Here is a 15,131-nt window from a genome sequence, read left to right as displayed (position 1 = left end):
GCTACAAATGTCTGCCTTGAGTCTCTCCAGTGTTCAGGCTGGAAAGTCAATGGCCTGGCCGTTGGCCAGCTGTTGAGAGCAAAGCCAGAACAAACACTCCCCTCAGACTAATTAGACTGAGGTCAACTGTTGGGAAAGTCACTGCCTGTCCCGAGGGGATGTTCCTGGAGGAGATGGTCAGGGGGCATCATCATCCCCAGGCAGAGTGGCCACTTTGTCTCCCCTGGGCAAAAACCTGAGCCTCGCGCTGGAGATGTCCATAGAAAAGTTCTGCTTCAAATCCCCATTTGTTTCCCATCAGCCCCAGGTCTCTTGACTTTCTGAAGGACAACTGATCATCATAGAACCTTGTGTATGGGGGAAAGCATCCCCCAGGATGGCCAGGACCTTGTGTACAGGGGGAATGTCCCCCAGGATGACCAGGTTCCTGCTGTCCCTCCCAGCCCTGCCCTGGAAAGATGTAGGTGAGATCCCCTTGGCTCGAGGTAACCAGGAACACAGTATAGCTGAAAAAAAAGTATATTTTCTACAATAACTTCTGCTGTTGAGTCACCATCATTCCCCCTCTCTCCTTGGGACAGTCAGTGATGGAGCTGGTCCCCCAAGTGGGTCTGCAGCAGGATGCTGTGGGCTTTTCCCTGTAGAAGATGCCTTTCTGTATATGGCGCCTTCTTTAAAGCTCTTAGGTCTTGAAATCAGAGAATGATAGAATCATGAAGGTTGGAAAAGACCTCTAAGGTCCCCACATCCAACCCCAACACACTCCACCATGCCCACTGACCGAGTTCCTCAGTGCCACATCTCCATGGTTCTGGTACATCCCCAGAGATGGTGACTCCCTCACCCCTCTGATCAGCCTGTGCCAGTGCCCAAACACTCTTTGGAGAGGAAATTGCTTCTAATATCCAATCTGACCCTCCACTGACACAACTTGAGGCCATCACCTCCTGTCCTATCATCATTTATCTTGGAGAAGAACTCCATCGTTGGAGAGGACATCGGTGTGTCCAAGCCATTGGGCAGACCGTGCTTGAGTGTTGTCCTGGTGGGTTTGAGCTGCCATGGGCTAAGCTCTGTCCAGGCTGTGGTTAGCAGTACAGATACAGCAGAGGAAGTTTGTTGACTACAAGACACTTGCAGTGAAGGAAAAAAAAAAAAGGTCCTACTGCAGAAATCAACAGCTGAAAGGGGAATTTCAGAGAAATGGGGATGCTTCTTGAAATTAGATGTCTATCCTGAAGATTAAATGTGGAAGTGGACCAAGGAAGCACTGTTTTGCAATGGTTCTTCAGAGCAGCCCGCACTAAAAGTAGGGTGAAAATTGTCACTGGAAGGATGAAAACCAGCAGAAAGTCCACACGGTGTCCGAGAGGGGAGATATGGAAGGAGGTAAACATAGAATCATAGAATGGTTTGAGTTGGAAGGGACTTAGAGGCCATCTGGTCCCACGGAGCACCCACAGCTCCATCAGTGCTCAAAGGTGGCAAACTGAATGTAAAATGTGCAGGATAGATTTTGGGGACCAACTTGTAAAGAGTAGGAGGAACCAAAGTCCACAGCAAAGAGCTGGTGAGCCCCAAGGGGGAATGAGGATCCTCCTCAGAAGTGCGGTCCAAGACCCAAATGGACAATTCCAAGGGACAGCACACAGATGTGACAACCACTGCAGCTCATCTTCCATCACACCAAGAAGCACAAAAGCCCTTTTCAGTGTTATTAAACCACCTGAGATCACCCGGAGTCAGCTTGCAGCGTGCAAGGTAAACATTTGCTCTTCCTGGGCAAGGATTGCTTTATTTTTCACGGTTGGCCTCAAGCACTGCTTTTGTGAATGCTTTATTGGCAGCACAACGAAGCAACAAAGTCATGCAGGGTTGGCAGAGAGCATGCGTCCACCCTTTGCACAATCCGTGCATTAACTGGGGCCAGGCTGAAACCCACAGGCTGGGACAGGAGATATTTTTCGACTGGGTGGCTGAACCAAAATTTGGGAGGAAAAAACGATCCCGGTCAACAGGAGGTCAAAGAAAATAGTTTCTGTCTGGTTCTTTAACCCTTCCTTATTTTGGTTTGGTTTGAATCGTGGAACTCTTCTGCTCTTCTCAAACCAACAACTTTGTTCTGAGAGAAAAAAAATAACAGATCTCCCAAAACAATGATGTCTGCCATTGTTCTGGAGTTGAAACTGTTCCCCTCAAGTCATCTCCAGTGATCAACATGGACGTTTTTGGCTTGGGGATGGGTCAGCCCCGGGTGGGTGTGGGTACGGTCAGTAATGGCCAAGGAGGTTGGGTCGTAGTGGGTGAATGCCTGCAGAACACCGGGGCTGTGTGGAGATATTCCTGAGCAGTGGTGATGGGGCCATCCCATCACCCAGAGAGCAGCATTCGATGGGGCCATCCTCCTCATGACTTGGAGTTGGGCTCCCTGGAAGAGCTCCGTTTTGGGATGCCTGCCATTGGATTGGATGAGGCCACCTATATCGAGGTAGAAAGGCATTAACCCTACAGGATGTGCTACCCCAGGGCAGAAAATGTGTCCTGGGCTGTCACGGACCTGCACAGTGTTTGCTCATCCCATGCTCACTGTATATCCTGGGGTCACGGTTCACGCAGCATCTCAAGTCTCTCTCGAGGATACGTGGTCTCCTGGAGGAGCCACCCTTGCCCTGGGGGTGTGGAGCTTTATGCAGGCCAACATCTTTGTCTGAACAGGGGTTGGATCTCCCAAACCAGGCTCCTGATGGGACAGAGCCCAGAGCACCATGCACCCTACTGAGCTGAGCTCTGTAAAGGAAACCCCGAAGGCGTGAAGCTCTCTTTCTCCACCTACGGGCATCAGGAAGAAGAGCAGCCACTGCAAATTTTACAACAATTTATAGGACCAGAGAATGACAGAATATCTGGAGGTGGAAGGGATCCACAGGGATCACTGAGTCCAACACAGAACCCACCAGACACAAACCCAATGGTTCCAGTTTCTGTATTGGAAGGGGTTGTAGCAACGTGCTGCAATTTGTGCTGCAGGGCCAGACAACACAGAGCTGGTTTGCAACATCTGGGAAGCATTGCTGGCAGAGGAATGATAAATTTCTAGGAAATTATCCCAGAAAGTCTGAATGAGGTTCAGACCAGTGAGGTATTAATCACAAGCTGGAGCTGGGGATGTGGGATGTGGGCAGAGCTGGCCGGGGGCACCATCCCTATGGGTTCAACTGGAGCTGAACCCCAGATTTTGGAAGCACCAGCCTTGATCCCAACCCCAACTCATCACTCCAGTTGCTGCAGGGGGGTCCCTGAGCCGGGGCCACCCGGGTGGGAGACCACAACTCATTTATCTAATGAAGAGCAGATGGGGAGCAGCAGGGGGTGCTGCTGTGGGGCTTTCAGATTTTCCTTGGCAATTTCCTATGGATTTTGGGCTGCTGCAGCATTCAGGAATCCGTTTGCATCTGGCACTGGGTGGGTCTGGGGAAGCTCCAGCTGACACTGCTGGCAGTGTGGTGATAGGGATGCCTCCCAAACCGTGGCCTCCGTTATTGTTAAATCTCAGCCTGCTTGCTCCTACTGTGATGAGAAAAAGGAAATTGAAGGACCATCGAGCCTCCATGCAGTGGGCAGGGATGGAGCTGGAGAATGGGGGACTGGCTGGATGGAAGGCAGGTGGTGACATCGAGGCAGGTGACAACACACAGCAGGTGACGACCTCACGGTAGGCGATGGCCACGTGTATGATGGATGATGGATGACATCAAGGCAGATGATGACCATAGGGATGATGAGGACAAGGCAGCTGGGGACACCAAGGCAGCCGAGGACCTTAAGGTGGATGAGAACTTCACAGCGGGTGATGGCCATCCAGATAATGGATGACATCATGGCAGACAATGGGCACAGGGCAGATGGTGACTGCAAGGCAGCTCCTTGGGGACCCCCAGCTCCCCACTGACACATCCTATTGGTGTCAGCTGAGGACTCAGCTGAAGATGGATTCAGTATTAAAAAATCAGGGGATAATGAGGAGGAAACCCCCTTCTGGATCCCACTCCTCTGCAGTCATCACTCATTGTAAAGAACCCCCTGAGAAAAGGCAGCATCCCACAGCCCTACTTCCAAGCCCCACCAAAACCCAATGGGAACACTAAGATACCCTCAAACCATAAAGATTAGACCCCTGAATTTGGGGAAAAACGGGATTTCCAGCTGAGGTTCCAGCTGGCTGCACGGGGCCTGGTGGAAGACCTTGGAGATGTCAGTGATTAAACCCAAATGACGCAGAAAGAGAGGAGTGGCACACATGCATTACAGCTGCAGGGGCTGAATGGGCTCCCACCCCGCATGTCCCAACCTGGAAAGGGTAATAAAAGGGTTTTATTGCACTGTTTTCAGGGCTGCAAGCAGGCTGTCCTCTGACTCTGCAGAGCCCAGCCTCTCCCTTTCAGTGGATAAATCTTCCTTTTTGGATTAATTGGTGTTCTAACAGCCCCAGACTGGATAGAGCAAGAGATAAAGAGGGAAAAGAGGATAGATTGAGGGGGAGGAATTTTTTCCATTTAATTCCCTTTTTAAACAGTTGTTCAGATGGGAGCGTGGAACCTAATGATATTTTCTTCCTTTCCTTCAGGTTACCATATCGTAGAGGCTCCGAGCTGTGGAGCTGTGTTTGAGCCCCAAACTTCCCTCTTTTCACATCCTCTCTTTTTCTTCCATTTTCTTTTCTATTAATTTAGTTAGTTATTTATTTACACCCATCTCCATTCTTTAAACTGTTTCCTTCAGCTCTGAAAGCTGTGGGATACTTCAGCACGAAAACCCTCTAACATCTCGCTCCATTTTGAAGGAAATGCTGAGGGATCCTCCTTTGGGGCTGCCCCATCCACCTCATCTGGAGAAGCCAAAGACTGTTGGATCCCAGAAAGTGAAAAAAAGAAGATATTTCGACTGAACTTTGGGACACCACCTACCACCTTTCCCCACTCATCACTGGTCATGGCATCGTTGGTCATTGCTCAGGGAGTGCTGGGACACTGCTCTGAGCCATAGGGCTGGGGCTCGGGGATGCTGTGTGGGGCTGTAGGTTGGGGTCAGTGATCATGGTTGTGGTCGGACTTGATGATCCTGAAGGTCTTTTCCAACCTGACCAATTCTATAATTCTATGATGGGTCCCTTCCAGCTCGAGGCTGGAGTTCAACAACACGGCTAATGGGTTCAGAAACGACTTGGGGTGAGGGGAGACAAACAGCTTTGATCCTTAGAAAAATTCAGCCTCAAACAGGAAAACCAGAGGGCAAATGAAGCCAGGGCTCCCCCCTTTGAGAAACGGACACACCAAGTGGCTCATGGTAATGATATGGCTGACTCTGCCAACGGAAGGGACACGGAGGGAAGGAAGAGCCTGGATGCTGGGACGGTCTGCAGAAAGACAAGGAGCTCGTGCCTCCACCCACGCCGTGGGGAGATGGGTTGGCTTGGCAGGAGACCAGCAGCACTCTCAACTTTCTCTTCCTGCTCCCAGCGCCAAGAGGCACTTACAAAAAGTGGGTTTTCTGGTTTTTCTTTGTTTCTCTGAAATAACTCCACAACCTCTGTGCTTCTGCGCGCGTTGTTCTTGCTTAACTTTCGTTCCTGGGTTTGAGTGACTCACACGAGTCAGTGCTGGCATTGGCTGCAGAAGAGTCAGGGCACGAAACGCTTGGGCGTGATGCAGGAGAGCCCACAAGTGAAAGCTGGGCATGTGCTCCATCCTCGTGGCTTTCGCCTTGGGGTGAGAGTCTCAAACCTGGGCTGGAAGTCAAGCAGGATGTTAGAACGTAGATTCTGCACTGGATAATTGATTCACTCCTTGCAGCTCTTCCTCTGGGTGTAAGCTTTTGAGTTTTGCCGCTTCAGCGACTGCAAGGGCTGGGAAGTTTTGTAAAGGAAAGAAAACTGAAAGCAGAGCGTTTTCCATGGGATCCCATTCCTGCAAATGTCACTGTGATAGTGCTAGAAGACCAGGCAATGTGAAAAGGAGCAGAATTAATCTCAAGGCTGAAGAAATTGGAATGAGGATGAGAGCGAAGGGATTTGAGCTGCCTGGGTTATTGCCAGGCAGATTTCAATATGGTCTGATTGCAGCCTGCAATACATTCATCCAATGGCATGGATGCATCCTGAGCACGGACACACAGCGAACGCCGGGCTGGGTACAGAGCAGAGGATGAACTGCAGTGGAGAAACAAAAGGACTTTTCTCATGAGGGCTGTGGTTAAGCATTGGGAACCCCCTCGCTTGGTTTCTGCAGAGGAAAAGGGGAAATTTCTGAGAAGAAGAGGCTTCACTCCAGCACGAGCTGTTGGTGGCCCCACGAGCAGCTGGGTGAAGGGGAAAGAATGTGATTTAGGAGAAATGAACCTGAGAACTTCTGGTCTTCAACAGTAGAAGCCTTGGAGAAGCTGCCTGCCAGGGCTGTGGGGATGGATGTGGTACAACCAAAAGTTGTGTGCTCCTCTGTGGACTCGACAGCTTCGCTGCTGGAGGTACCTATTGCAGAGCACACGGGTTGGATCTCACCCTCCTGGATCTGAGTGCATATGGAGCTCAAAAGATATCTACAAAACACATCTACAGAACATATCTACAACATTCAGCCCCTACCCCTGGAACCCTCCTCTTCTCCATACACATTGGAGGCGATGGCAGAAGAGCGCTCACAATAGAAATATATTTATTCACTCTAGGAAATGTCTGCGTGTTACAAAAATAAAAATGTACAGCTATTATCACGAAACCCACTTCTTTGTGTGTATAAGTTAGTGCTTTGACAAACGAACACAAAACCTGTATGTACAATTCCAGTTGGGCCCTCTCCATCAGCTCTCCACCTGAACTGTGTTGGACCCCAACAGCGGTGGTGGTGATGAGGGTGGGAGTGCCAACGGGGCGAAGGAGAGAGCTGGGAGCGTGGTTTATTGAGTTACTCAGAGCACGTAGCTCGGTGCTCACTCTGCTTTTGGGCAGTGTTGGGTGAGCAGGCAAGATCTGGCCCGGAGAAAGGTTCTTAGCAGCCTAGTGCTTCACTTGGATTCATGGATGTGGCTCTGGGCAGCCTGGTCTGGTGGTCGGCGACCCTGCACACAGCAGGGGGTTGAAACGAGATGATCACTGTGGTCCTTTTCAACCCAGGCCATCCTATGATTCTGTGATTACTCTATTATTTGTCTCATCTCAGTGACTGCCTGTAATAACCTTTCCCATGAAGCTCCACGGGGAGAAAAAGGTGCAACGCCTATCTTAACCCAACCCCCCTGACAATCCTCTCCAGGGTGAGATGACTCACCCTACAAACGCTGTTTTTCTTTGCTGATGGTGCTCAGCATGGAGACAGTCCTCTCCTTTGTCTTCTGTGGCGGTGATATTGTGGGTCAGGACAAGAGCCCTCCATGGGACCACAATTCCACCAAGCTGAGGCCACAGGAATGTCCGAGTTATTTCTTTATCTCTGTGTCCTTACCCCCACCAAGCCACTTCATAGGCAGGAGGGTTGGGAGAAACTAAGAGGTTTGAGGAATCAGTCTAAACTGGGACCAAAAGTGTTTGTCTAACCCTAAAATAGAGCCTGGGCCATTTTTATGAAATAGGACTCAACCAGTTCTGCAGAAGGAGCAATTTTCATCTTTGGGGGTGAGGAATCAGCATCCTCGTGGCAGGGCTGGGCCAGGAAACCGCGCGTCTGGGCTCTCCAGTTCTTAACCCAGCAATGGGAGAGAAGGGCCACGGGGACCTTCTGGTGGAGGGTTTGGTGGCTCTTTCCTCCAGCTGACTTTGAACTGGTGGGGATGGGGATGCAAGCCCACATCCACACAGGGCTGGCGTTAAGCTCAGCACCGTGTTTACAGGCATGGCTCCTAAAAGCAGAGTCAGCACTGCCATATTTCCCTATGGAGGCCCACGCTGTCAGTATGGGATATGTCAAGTATCTCCAAGTGGGACAGTCATAGAATCATAGAACCGTTAAAGTTGGGAAAGACTTCTAAAGGCCATCCAGTCCAAATTCCCTGCAATGAACACAGACATGGACAAGTAGATCAGGTTGCCCAGAGCCTGATCCAGCCTCGCCTTGAAAGTCTCCAGAGATGGAGCATCCACCACGTCTCTGAGCAACAATGGGGAATAGTGATAGGATGCATCAATACTGAACCAATGGAATGGGCAATGGTCTTCACCACTTTGCTGGAACCATGAGATGCCTGTAAGATGATCAAAAACAAGGCACAGAGAGCTCACCCTCACTTTCACAGAGCTGGAGGTGACTATTAAAGGCAGCAGCACGGAGAGAGCTACTGGTTCCTACAAGATTTTCAGACATGAATGTTGCTGTTGGGAAACACCATTGGTTCCCTGTGATGTTGACCTCACCGGAGAAATTGAGGACCAGCTTAATAGTATCAGTGCATCCCAGTGGGATGGAGAGTGCTCCCCACCAGCACCCCTTTTAATGAGAATCCTTCAGAAAGGGGCTGGAGTTGGGAGAGCATTAGCTCTGAATGGAGGTGGTGATGAGTGGGGGTCAATCTCTTCTCCCAGGTAACAGTGATAGGATGGGAGGTGATGGCCTCAAGTTGCAGCAGAGAGGGGGTTCAGGTTGGAACACAGGAAAAAAGTATTTGAAAGAGTGGCAATGCGTTGGCACAGGCTGCCCAGTGAGGTGGTAGGTGCTCAGGAAAGGGGCCCACGGGGCACTGAGAGCTGTGGTGGGGTGGGCTGGGGTTGGAACTGGGGATCTTGGAGGGCTCTTCCAACCTTCATGATTCCAAGATTATTTCCCCAGGGATGCAAAGCAGCGGGCGTCCCGTCCCCACCGCAGGCAGTGTTTGCACTTGACCTTTTATCAACCTGTTTATCACAACCACAGCTGACACTCCCCATGAATCAAAAGTCTTTTTTCCCTTGCCAAGGCATGGAAAGACTTCTGATAAACGCACGCTCCTTATGTGCCAGGGAACCTGGAGGGAAGCAGGCTGATTTCTCCATGGGGCTTTTTGCACGTAGCGTTTTCTTCTTTAGAAAACAGTCTAAGGCATCCAGGGTGTGAATTTTAGCAGATTTTGCAACCACGCTGGAAGGTCACTCGGGCTGACCTCTGGGGAGGGGCCACATGTTGATGAACAGGCAGGGAAAGAGGCAAAGGGACGGTGCCTGTCCCCATCACCATGGTGTCACCTCCCTGAAAATGCATGCCACAAACAGCAATACTCATGGGAGCCAAGGCACTGCAAACACCATAGGCCTCTGGCCCTGAAGCATCCTCACCTCCCATCACACGTGGGATGAACCCTTCCACTGCCACAGGGTGTGGGGCAGAGCTAGGATTTCATTTCCTTGGACGTCGTGTCCGTGTCATTGCTGGTTCCCAGGGGACCGTTGGGCACAGTCCCCATTGCCATCTCATTTTGAGGCTTCCATGGGATTTTGTTACCTGTGAGCTTCATAAATCTTTGTCCTGCTAAGAAATACAGTACGGGATCCAAGCAGCTGTTGGTGCTGGCTAGGGGCCGGGTCACCTTATAGGCTAAATTTATAGCATTGAGGGTCTGACAGCTCAAGTCCCAGCTCCGGAAGGAGTAGTACAAGGAACGAGTGACGTGGAAAGGAAGAAAGCAAACGCTGAAGACCACCAGGACAATGATTATCATCTTGACCGACTTCTTTTTGGATCGGGAGAGCCGGGACATGCCCCGTGTAGGCTGCAACAGCCTGCGGGCCATGAGGCAGTAGCAGACGATGATGATGAGGAAGGGGATACAGAAGAGAAGCACCATCATCACCGAGCTGTAAATGACAAACTGGCCGAAGAGGTCCTTGCTGGATGTGTCGTGGCAGGTGATGGTGCCACGTCTCATGCTGGTGGTGACAAAGAAGAGAACGGGCAATTGGCAAACCACGGTCACCACCCAGATGATGACAGACACCCTACGGGCGTAGCGGACGTGTCCCCACTGCAGGGACTTCAGCGGGTAGCAGATGCCCAGGAAGCGATGGATGCTGATGCAGAGGAGGAAGAGGATGCTGCAGTAGAGGTTGGTGTAAAACAAGAAGCGGACTATCTTGCACAAACCCACTCCGAAGGGCCAGTTGTCCCCCATGGCGTAGTAATACACCAGGAGGGGCAGGGAGACCACGTAGAGCGTGTCGGACACGGCCAGGTTGAACATGTACGTGGTGGAGGCATTCCAGGTCTTGATCCTAAAGATGAAGCCATAAAGGGCCAGCAGGTTGAGGAAGAGCCCCACCACACACACGATGCCGTAGGAGACAGGCAGCAGGACATACTTGAAGTCCTCATCAAACACACACCTGTAGGTGTTGTTGTCAGCACTGCCTGCAACAAAGGAGCTGTTGATGACTCTGGTCCAGGCTGGAGGTGTTGATAGGTTCGCCATCACCCTACGGGGAAGGAAAGAGGCTGTAAGAAGGTGAGAAATCCCTGGAAGAGTTGACTTAGATAAGGAAAACCCAGTGCTGCAGCACTGTATTTGCATTCCTCCTGATGATGTTGCCATCAACCACCCAACGTCCACCCAAAAGCTATGGACAGACATAGCCCACAAGTGTGGCTCACAGCCTGACCAGCACTGCCTGCTCAGTGCAAGTGACAGTGATTGAGAGGTGGCATGAACTTGTGCCAGCACAGTGCATCCCCATGGGACCTCACAGCTGGGCACTGATGTGAGCAGCAGTCCTGAGTGTGGAGGACTTCGGGTTGAGCGCATAAAAGGAGTCTTATTTATCCTCATTTTGCATCTGGGGCACAGAGGGGTAACCAAGGAGGCTGTGGATGCCCCATCCCTGCAGGCATTCAAGGCCAGGCTGGATGTGGCTCTGGGCAGCCTGTGCTGCTGGTTGGTGACCTGCACACAGCAGGGGGTTGGAAGTGGCTGAGCACTGTGCTCCTTTGCAACCCAGGCCATTCTATCATTCTATGATTATCAATTGCACGGGTAGGAATCAGATGATCTTTAAGGTCCTCCCCAGTGCAAGCCATTCTATGGGTCTGTGACTTGCCTTGAACAAATCCCAGCTGCCCCAAGCCACCCTTCTCACGAGGGCCAAGCTGAAATTGTCTCCTGTGCTACAGAACAGCAAAGATGCTCCTTTCTGTGCTCAACCACCCACAGTGGTTACGCATGGGAACGAGCAGCTGATAGGAGAAAAATGGACTAGAAAGAGTGTCTGCAGACACACAGGGTCTGGCACTGTCTGTGCCAGGAGGAACAAGGGCCCCTTTGTGCCCACGACCCGGCCGACACACGATCGCCCAGCCAGCTCGTCAGCCAGGAACCAAATTAAAATGGATTTGCCTCATTTCCCATCAAACAAACCAGGCTGACCTCCGGTGAAGCAACGGGCTGAGCCCTGTGCTGCTGCACCATTACAGGGAAAAGGGGTTATGGGGGATGCGACCACAGCAGGAGCTCAGAGAGCAGAATTTGGGTGAAAAGAGTTGGGATGAAGGTGTCCTTTATCTGAGCATGAGGGATCAGAGAACCACAGAATCATAGAATCACTGCAGTTGAAAGGCACCCCTAAAGGCCATTGGGTCCCACTGCCCGCAGTGCACAGGGACACCCGCAGCTCCATCAGTGCTCACAGGCTGACCTCAGGGGTCTGCAGGGATGGGGCACCACCACCTGTGCCTCACTGCCCTTATTATGAAATCCCCATCTTCCAGCTCCCAGCCCTATTCCCATCTCCCTGCAGGACCCCATAGCCCCAACTAGAAATCCCAACGACGCATTGGAGAGTGTCTGTGAGCTGAGGAGGGGACTGTGCCCTGTGTGAACGTGGATGTGCCAATCTGCACATCTCCTTCCTCAGGAAAACGAGCAAACAGAGCTCTGGGGTTGGCAACCAGAGACAGAAGCCTGCTCACAAGGCAGCCTTGTCCCTGCCTTGTCCCTGCAAAGCTCTCACTTTGCTTCCTTTTGCAAATGCAAAAGCCTTTCTTTTTTCTCTCTTTTCATTTTTTTTTCTCGTCAATTCTGCCCAGAATTCCTTGAACAGAACCCACTGTGTCCGTCAGGGCCGTGGCTGCTGTCCAGCCCTGTGCCAAAGCCCCTTTGCATCCGCAGTGAGTGGGTGGCAGGGGACACACAACCAACCCGGGGGGGACAACGGGAGGGAGAAAGCAATGGAAATAACTGAAGGAACCAAGAAGGAAAAATCCTTCAGTGACAACCAAAAGCAAACCCACCCCAATACTGTGGGAGGAGCAACTGCTGCACCAGCTCTCCTGGTCCTTCCTGAGATCGTGGCAGGAGGATTTCCTTCTTGCATTGACCTTGCACAGCTTTCCAGGTGTCCTCATACACAGCACCCTCAGGGCATCGCCCTGCCTGGTTTCCTCCATCCAGGGGTCTTAAAACCACAGAATATTCCAAGTTGGAAGGGACCATAAGGATCATAGAGTCCAACCCCTCGCTCCACACAAGATCACCCAAAAATCAGACCTTATGTGTGAGAGCATTGCCCAGTCTCAATGAAACTGGTGACAGCAGCCTGGCTCTCTTTGTAGGCATGGCTTCATCCATGGATGGAGCTGAGGTTTGGGAACCCAGAGCTGGTCTGGATCCATCCATGCATGGAAACGCAGTGGCACGTTGGCACTGTGATCCCATCAGCCATGTGCATGGGCATACAGACACCCGAGGGCACAGCCATATGATGCCCACATCCCAAAATGCTCCTGTAACGGGATCCACCCGGGCAGGGAACAGTGAATCCCATCGACTGGAGGGGACTGTCACCAGAGGAGGGCACGTGCCAAGGTCATGGGCACCCAAGGGACACACAGGAGTGCTGGGTTGGACATGAATCACCAAATGGCTCAGGTTGGGAGGGAACCCCCAAGTCCCAGCCCCATGCTGTGGGTAGGGTTGCTGACCACCATACCAGGCACTGCAGCAGAGAGCCCAGGGCCCCCTCCAACCCACTCCTCAACTCACTAAATCCCAATTCCAGGCCCCTTTCTCAGCCTTTCCACTGCCCTCCCATCAAATTTCATACCCAAGTCACCAAAGCAAGTCAGTTGTGGCCATGGTGGGGTTGAACGGGCCGTCCCTGGTAATTAATGGGGATTCACTCATTGGCAGAGCCCCTTGCCTCTGCTGCTGCCTCCTCTGGCACAAGCACCATTTGTGCTGGAGGACAAAACCACGCTCCATTTATTGCATATTTCCTGATGGCTCCTTTGCAAAGGCCACAAGGACAGCGTGGGTGTTTTCCCTGCCCTAATTGCACACGTTCCATCGACTCATCAAAATCCCTGCGCCGGATCAGGAGCAGCTCAAGACATCGGGAGGAGAACAACCCAGCATCATTTGAGTGCAGCCAAAATCCTCCGTAACCCGAAGGAAACAGCAGATGGTACTGAGCCATCATGGCCAGGAGAGGGGAGCACACTGAAACCGGAGCCTCACAAACCGGTGTGTCTTTCATCTGCCCTTTCCAAGCAGCTCTGTTTCCCTCCAGGATGGCTCCATAGAGGCTAAGCTTCCTCCTCCTCCTCCTCCTCCTGTGCACATGGTGCTGCCGGGCTCAGCATTTCATAGAATGATAGAACGGCCTGGGTTGCAAAGGAGCACAGTGCTCAGCCACTTCCAACCCCTGCTGTGTGCAGGTCACCAACCAGCAGCCCAGGCTGCCCAGAGCCACATCCAGCCTGGCCTTGAATGCCTGCAGGGATGGGGCATCCACAGCCTCCTTGGGCAACCTGTTCCACTGCCTCACCACCCTCTGCATGAAAAACTTCCTCCTCACATCCAATCTAAACCTCCCCTGGTTCACTTTAAAACCATTCCCCCTTCCATTTTGCCTGCCCCATCCCTTCCCAACCACCTGCAAAAAGCTTGCAGGGAATCCCCCCAATAAATCCCTTGAATTCACACAAATCTGAATCTATCCCTCTTGAGCCTCTGCTTCTTGCGGTCCCAACACCTCCCATCTTCATCCTCAGCGCATTACAGCCCCAATTAACCAGAGCCAAATGAGCAACAAGTCATTAAACCCAACAGAACATGCGCTCATAATTCAAGCTGCTTTCGTTGGGCTGGCCCTGCTGCCAGCACAGCAGCTCTTTGGGTGGAGGCAAACAGCACCTGGCCCATATTTAATCCTTTGGTCGCCACTCCAAGCTCTCCCCTTGGAAGGGATCACCCATGGAGTCCAGCACAATGATCCCAACGGGTCCCTTCTATCTCAGGGTGTTCTACGATTCTACCAACGTGACATCAGGTTGGGAGATGACACAGCGGTTGGGCACAACCCAAAACGGGGCTGAACCCCAACACGGTGAGCACAGCCACCTACACGGCAGCAAACGGGGTTTGCAGCTCATCGCTCCCAAGTGGGGGATGCTCAGGGTGAAGAAGGGATGGATGCTGGCTTCTCTCCTCACTCCGCACCCCGCTGGCTGAGGGCCATAGGGCACAGCTCCATTCACAAGGGCGTAAATGAGGAACTGAGGAAGGCGCCCGGCTGCAGTGCCATCGCTCCGTCTCTCAGGGCAGCAGCCCCGCCGCTGCTTGCACAGGAAGGCAGAGGCTTACCAAACGCGTTTTGCAAGAAAAGGCGTTAAAAAAACCGAAGGAGAAACAGCGCTGAGACGCTTCGCCCCCAAAGCTCTCCACCCTCCCCCCTCACCTCCACCGCCCCCCTCCCAACGCCGCGGCACGGAGGTGTTTTTGGAGGTGCCGAAAGGAATTAAAAGGCTTCCAAAAAGAAAGGTGAGAAAAGAGCAAAGAGAACGAAAAGACCCCCAAAGAGACGGCGGAGGGGACGGCGGGACGCAGAGCGGAGGAGGAAAAAGCCGCGGTGAATGGGGAGAGGGCACCCCCGAGAGCTGCGGACAGGGAAATTCCCGGATAGAGCCCCCGTCACCCCCCCGGGGAGCGGAGCGACAGAGCGTAAAAGAGTTTCCAGCGGGTTAACGCGGTGAGCAATGGGGCAGAAAGCAGCAGCGGAACCCCGAGCCGTCCGCATCGCGCCCGCGTAGCCCTCCCGCTGAGATCTTTGAATCCATTTCTTGGGGTTTGGAGGCATTTTTAGTTCCTTTGCTTAATAGGAACGTCTCCCTCCCCCGGGTCGGTGCCGG

At 52.3% G+C, this 15,131-nt stretch overlaps 2 protein-coding genes across 4 annotated transcripts in view; one reads left to right on the top strand and one right to left on the bottom strand.

Annotated features, from left to right (window-relative positions):
* Positions 1 to 15,131, top strand: part of FCHSD2 (FCH and double SH3 domains 2) — a 569,931-nt gene that overhangs the window by 42,428 nt on the left and 512,372 nt on the right. The window lies entirely within an intron of this gene.
* P2RY2 (purinergic receptor P2Y2) lies at positions 495 to 10,770 on the bottom strand. Of its 2 annotated transcripts, XM_031552154.1 has the most exons (2): positions 10,337 to 10,767; positions 495 to 10,225 (listed from the first exon to the last, which is right to left on the bottom strand). In XM_031552154.1, the coding sequence occupies exons 1-2, from the start codon at positions 10,750 to 10,752 to the stop codon at positions 9,346 to 9,348; spliced, it is 1,296 nt and encodes a 431-aa protein (XP_031408014.1). In that variant the 5' UTR covers positions 10,753 to 10,767; the 3' UTR covers positions 495 to 9,345. The 2 variants fall into 2 exon arrangements, with proteins under 2 accessions (XP_031408014.1, XP_031408013.1); XM_031552153.1 differs by having other exon boundaries at positions 495 to 10,770.

This window comes from Meleagris gallopavo, chromosome 1, assembly GCF_000146605.3.
Source record: "Meleagris gallopavo isolate NT-WF06-2002-E0010 breed Aviagen turkey brand Nicholas breeding stock chromosome 1, Turkey_5.1, whole genome shotgun sequence".
Lineage (NCBI taxonomy): Eukaryota > Metazoa > Chordata > Aves > Galliformes > Phasianidae > Meleagris > Meleagris gallopavo.
Note: the sequence above shows the minus strand (reverse complement) of the source record. Positions and strands in the feature narration are given on the sequence as shown.

Bases quoted from the DNA above. Each gene is read 5' to 3' on its own strand.
- P2RY2 (XM_031552153.1), bottom strand. From the start codon at position 10,752: ATGCGCTCAACCCGAAGTCCTCCACACTCAGGACTGCTGCTCACATCA.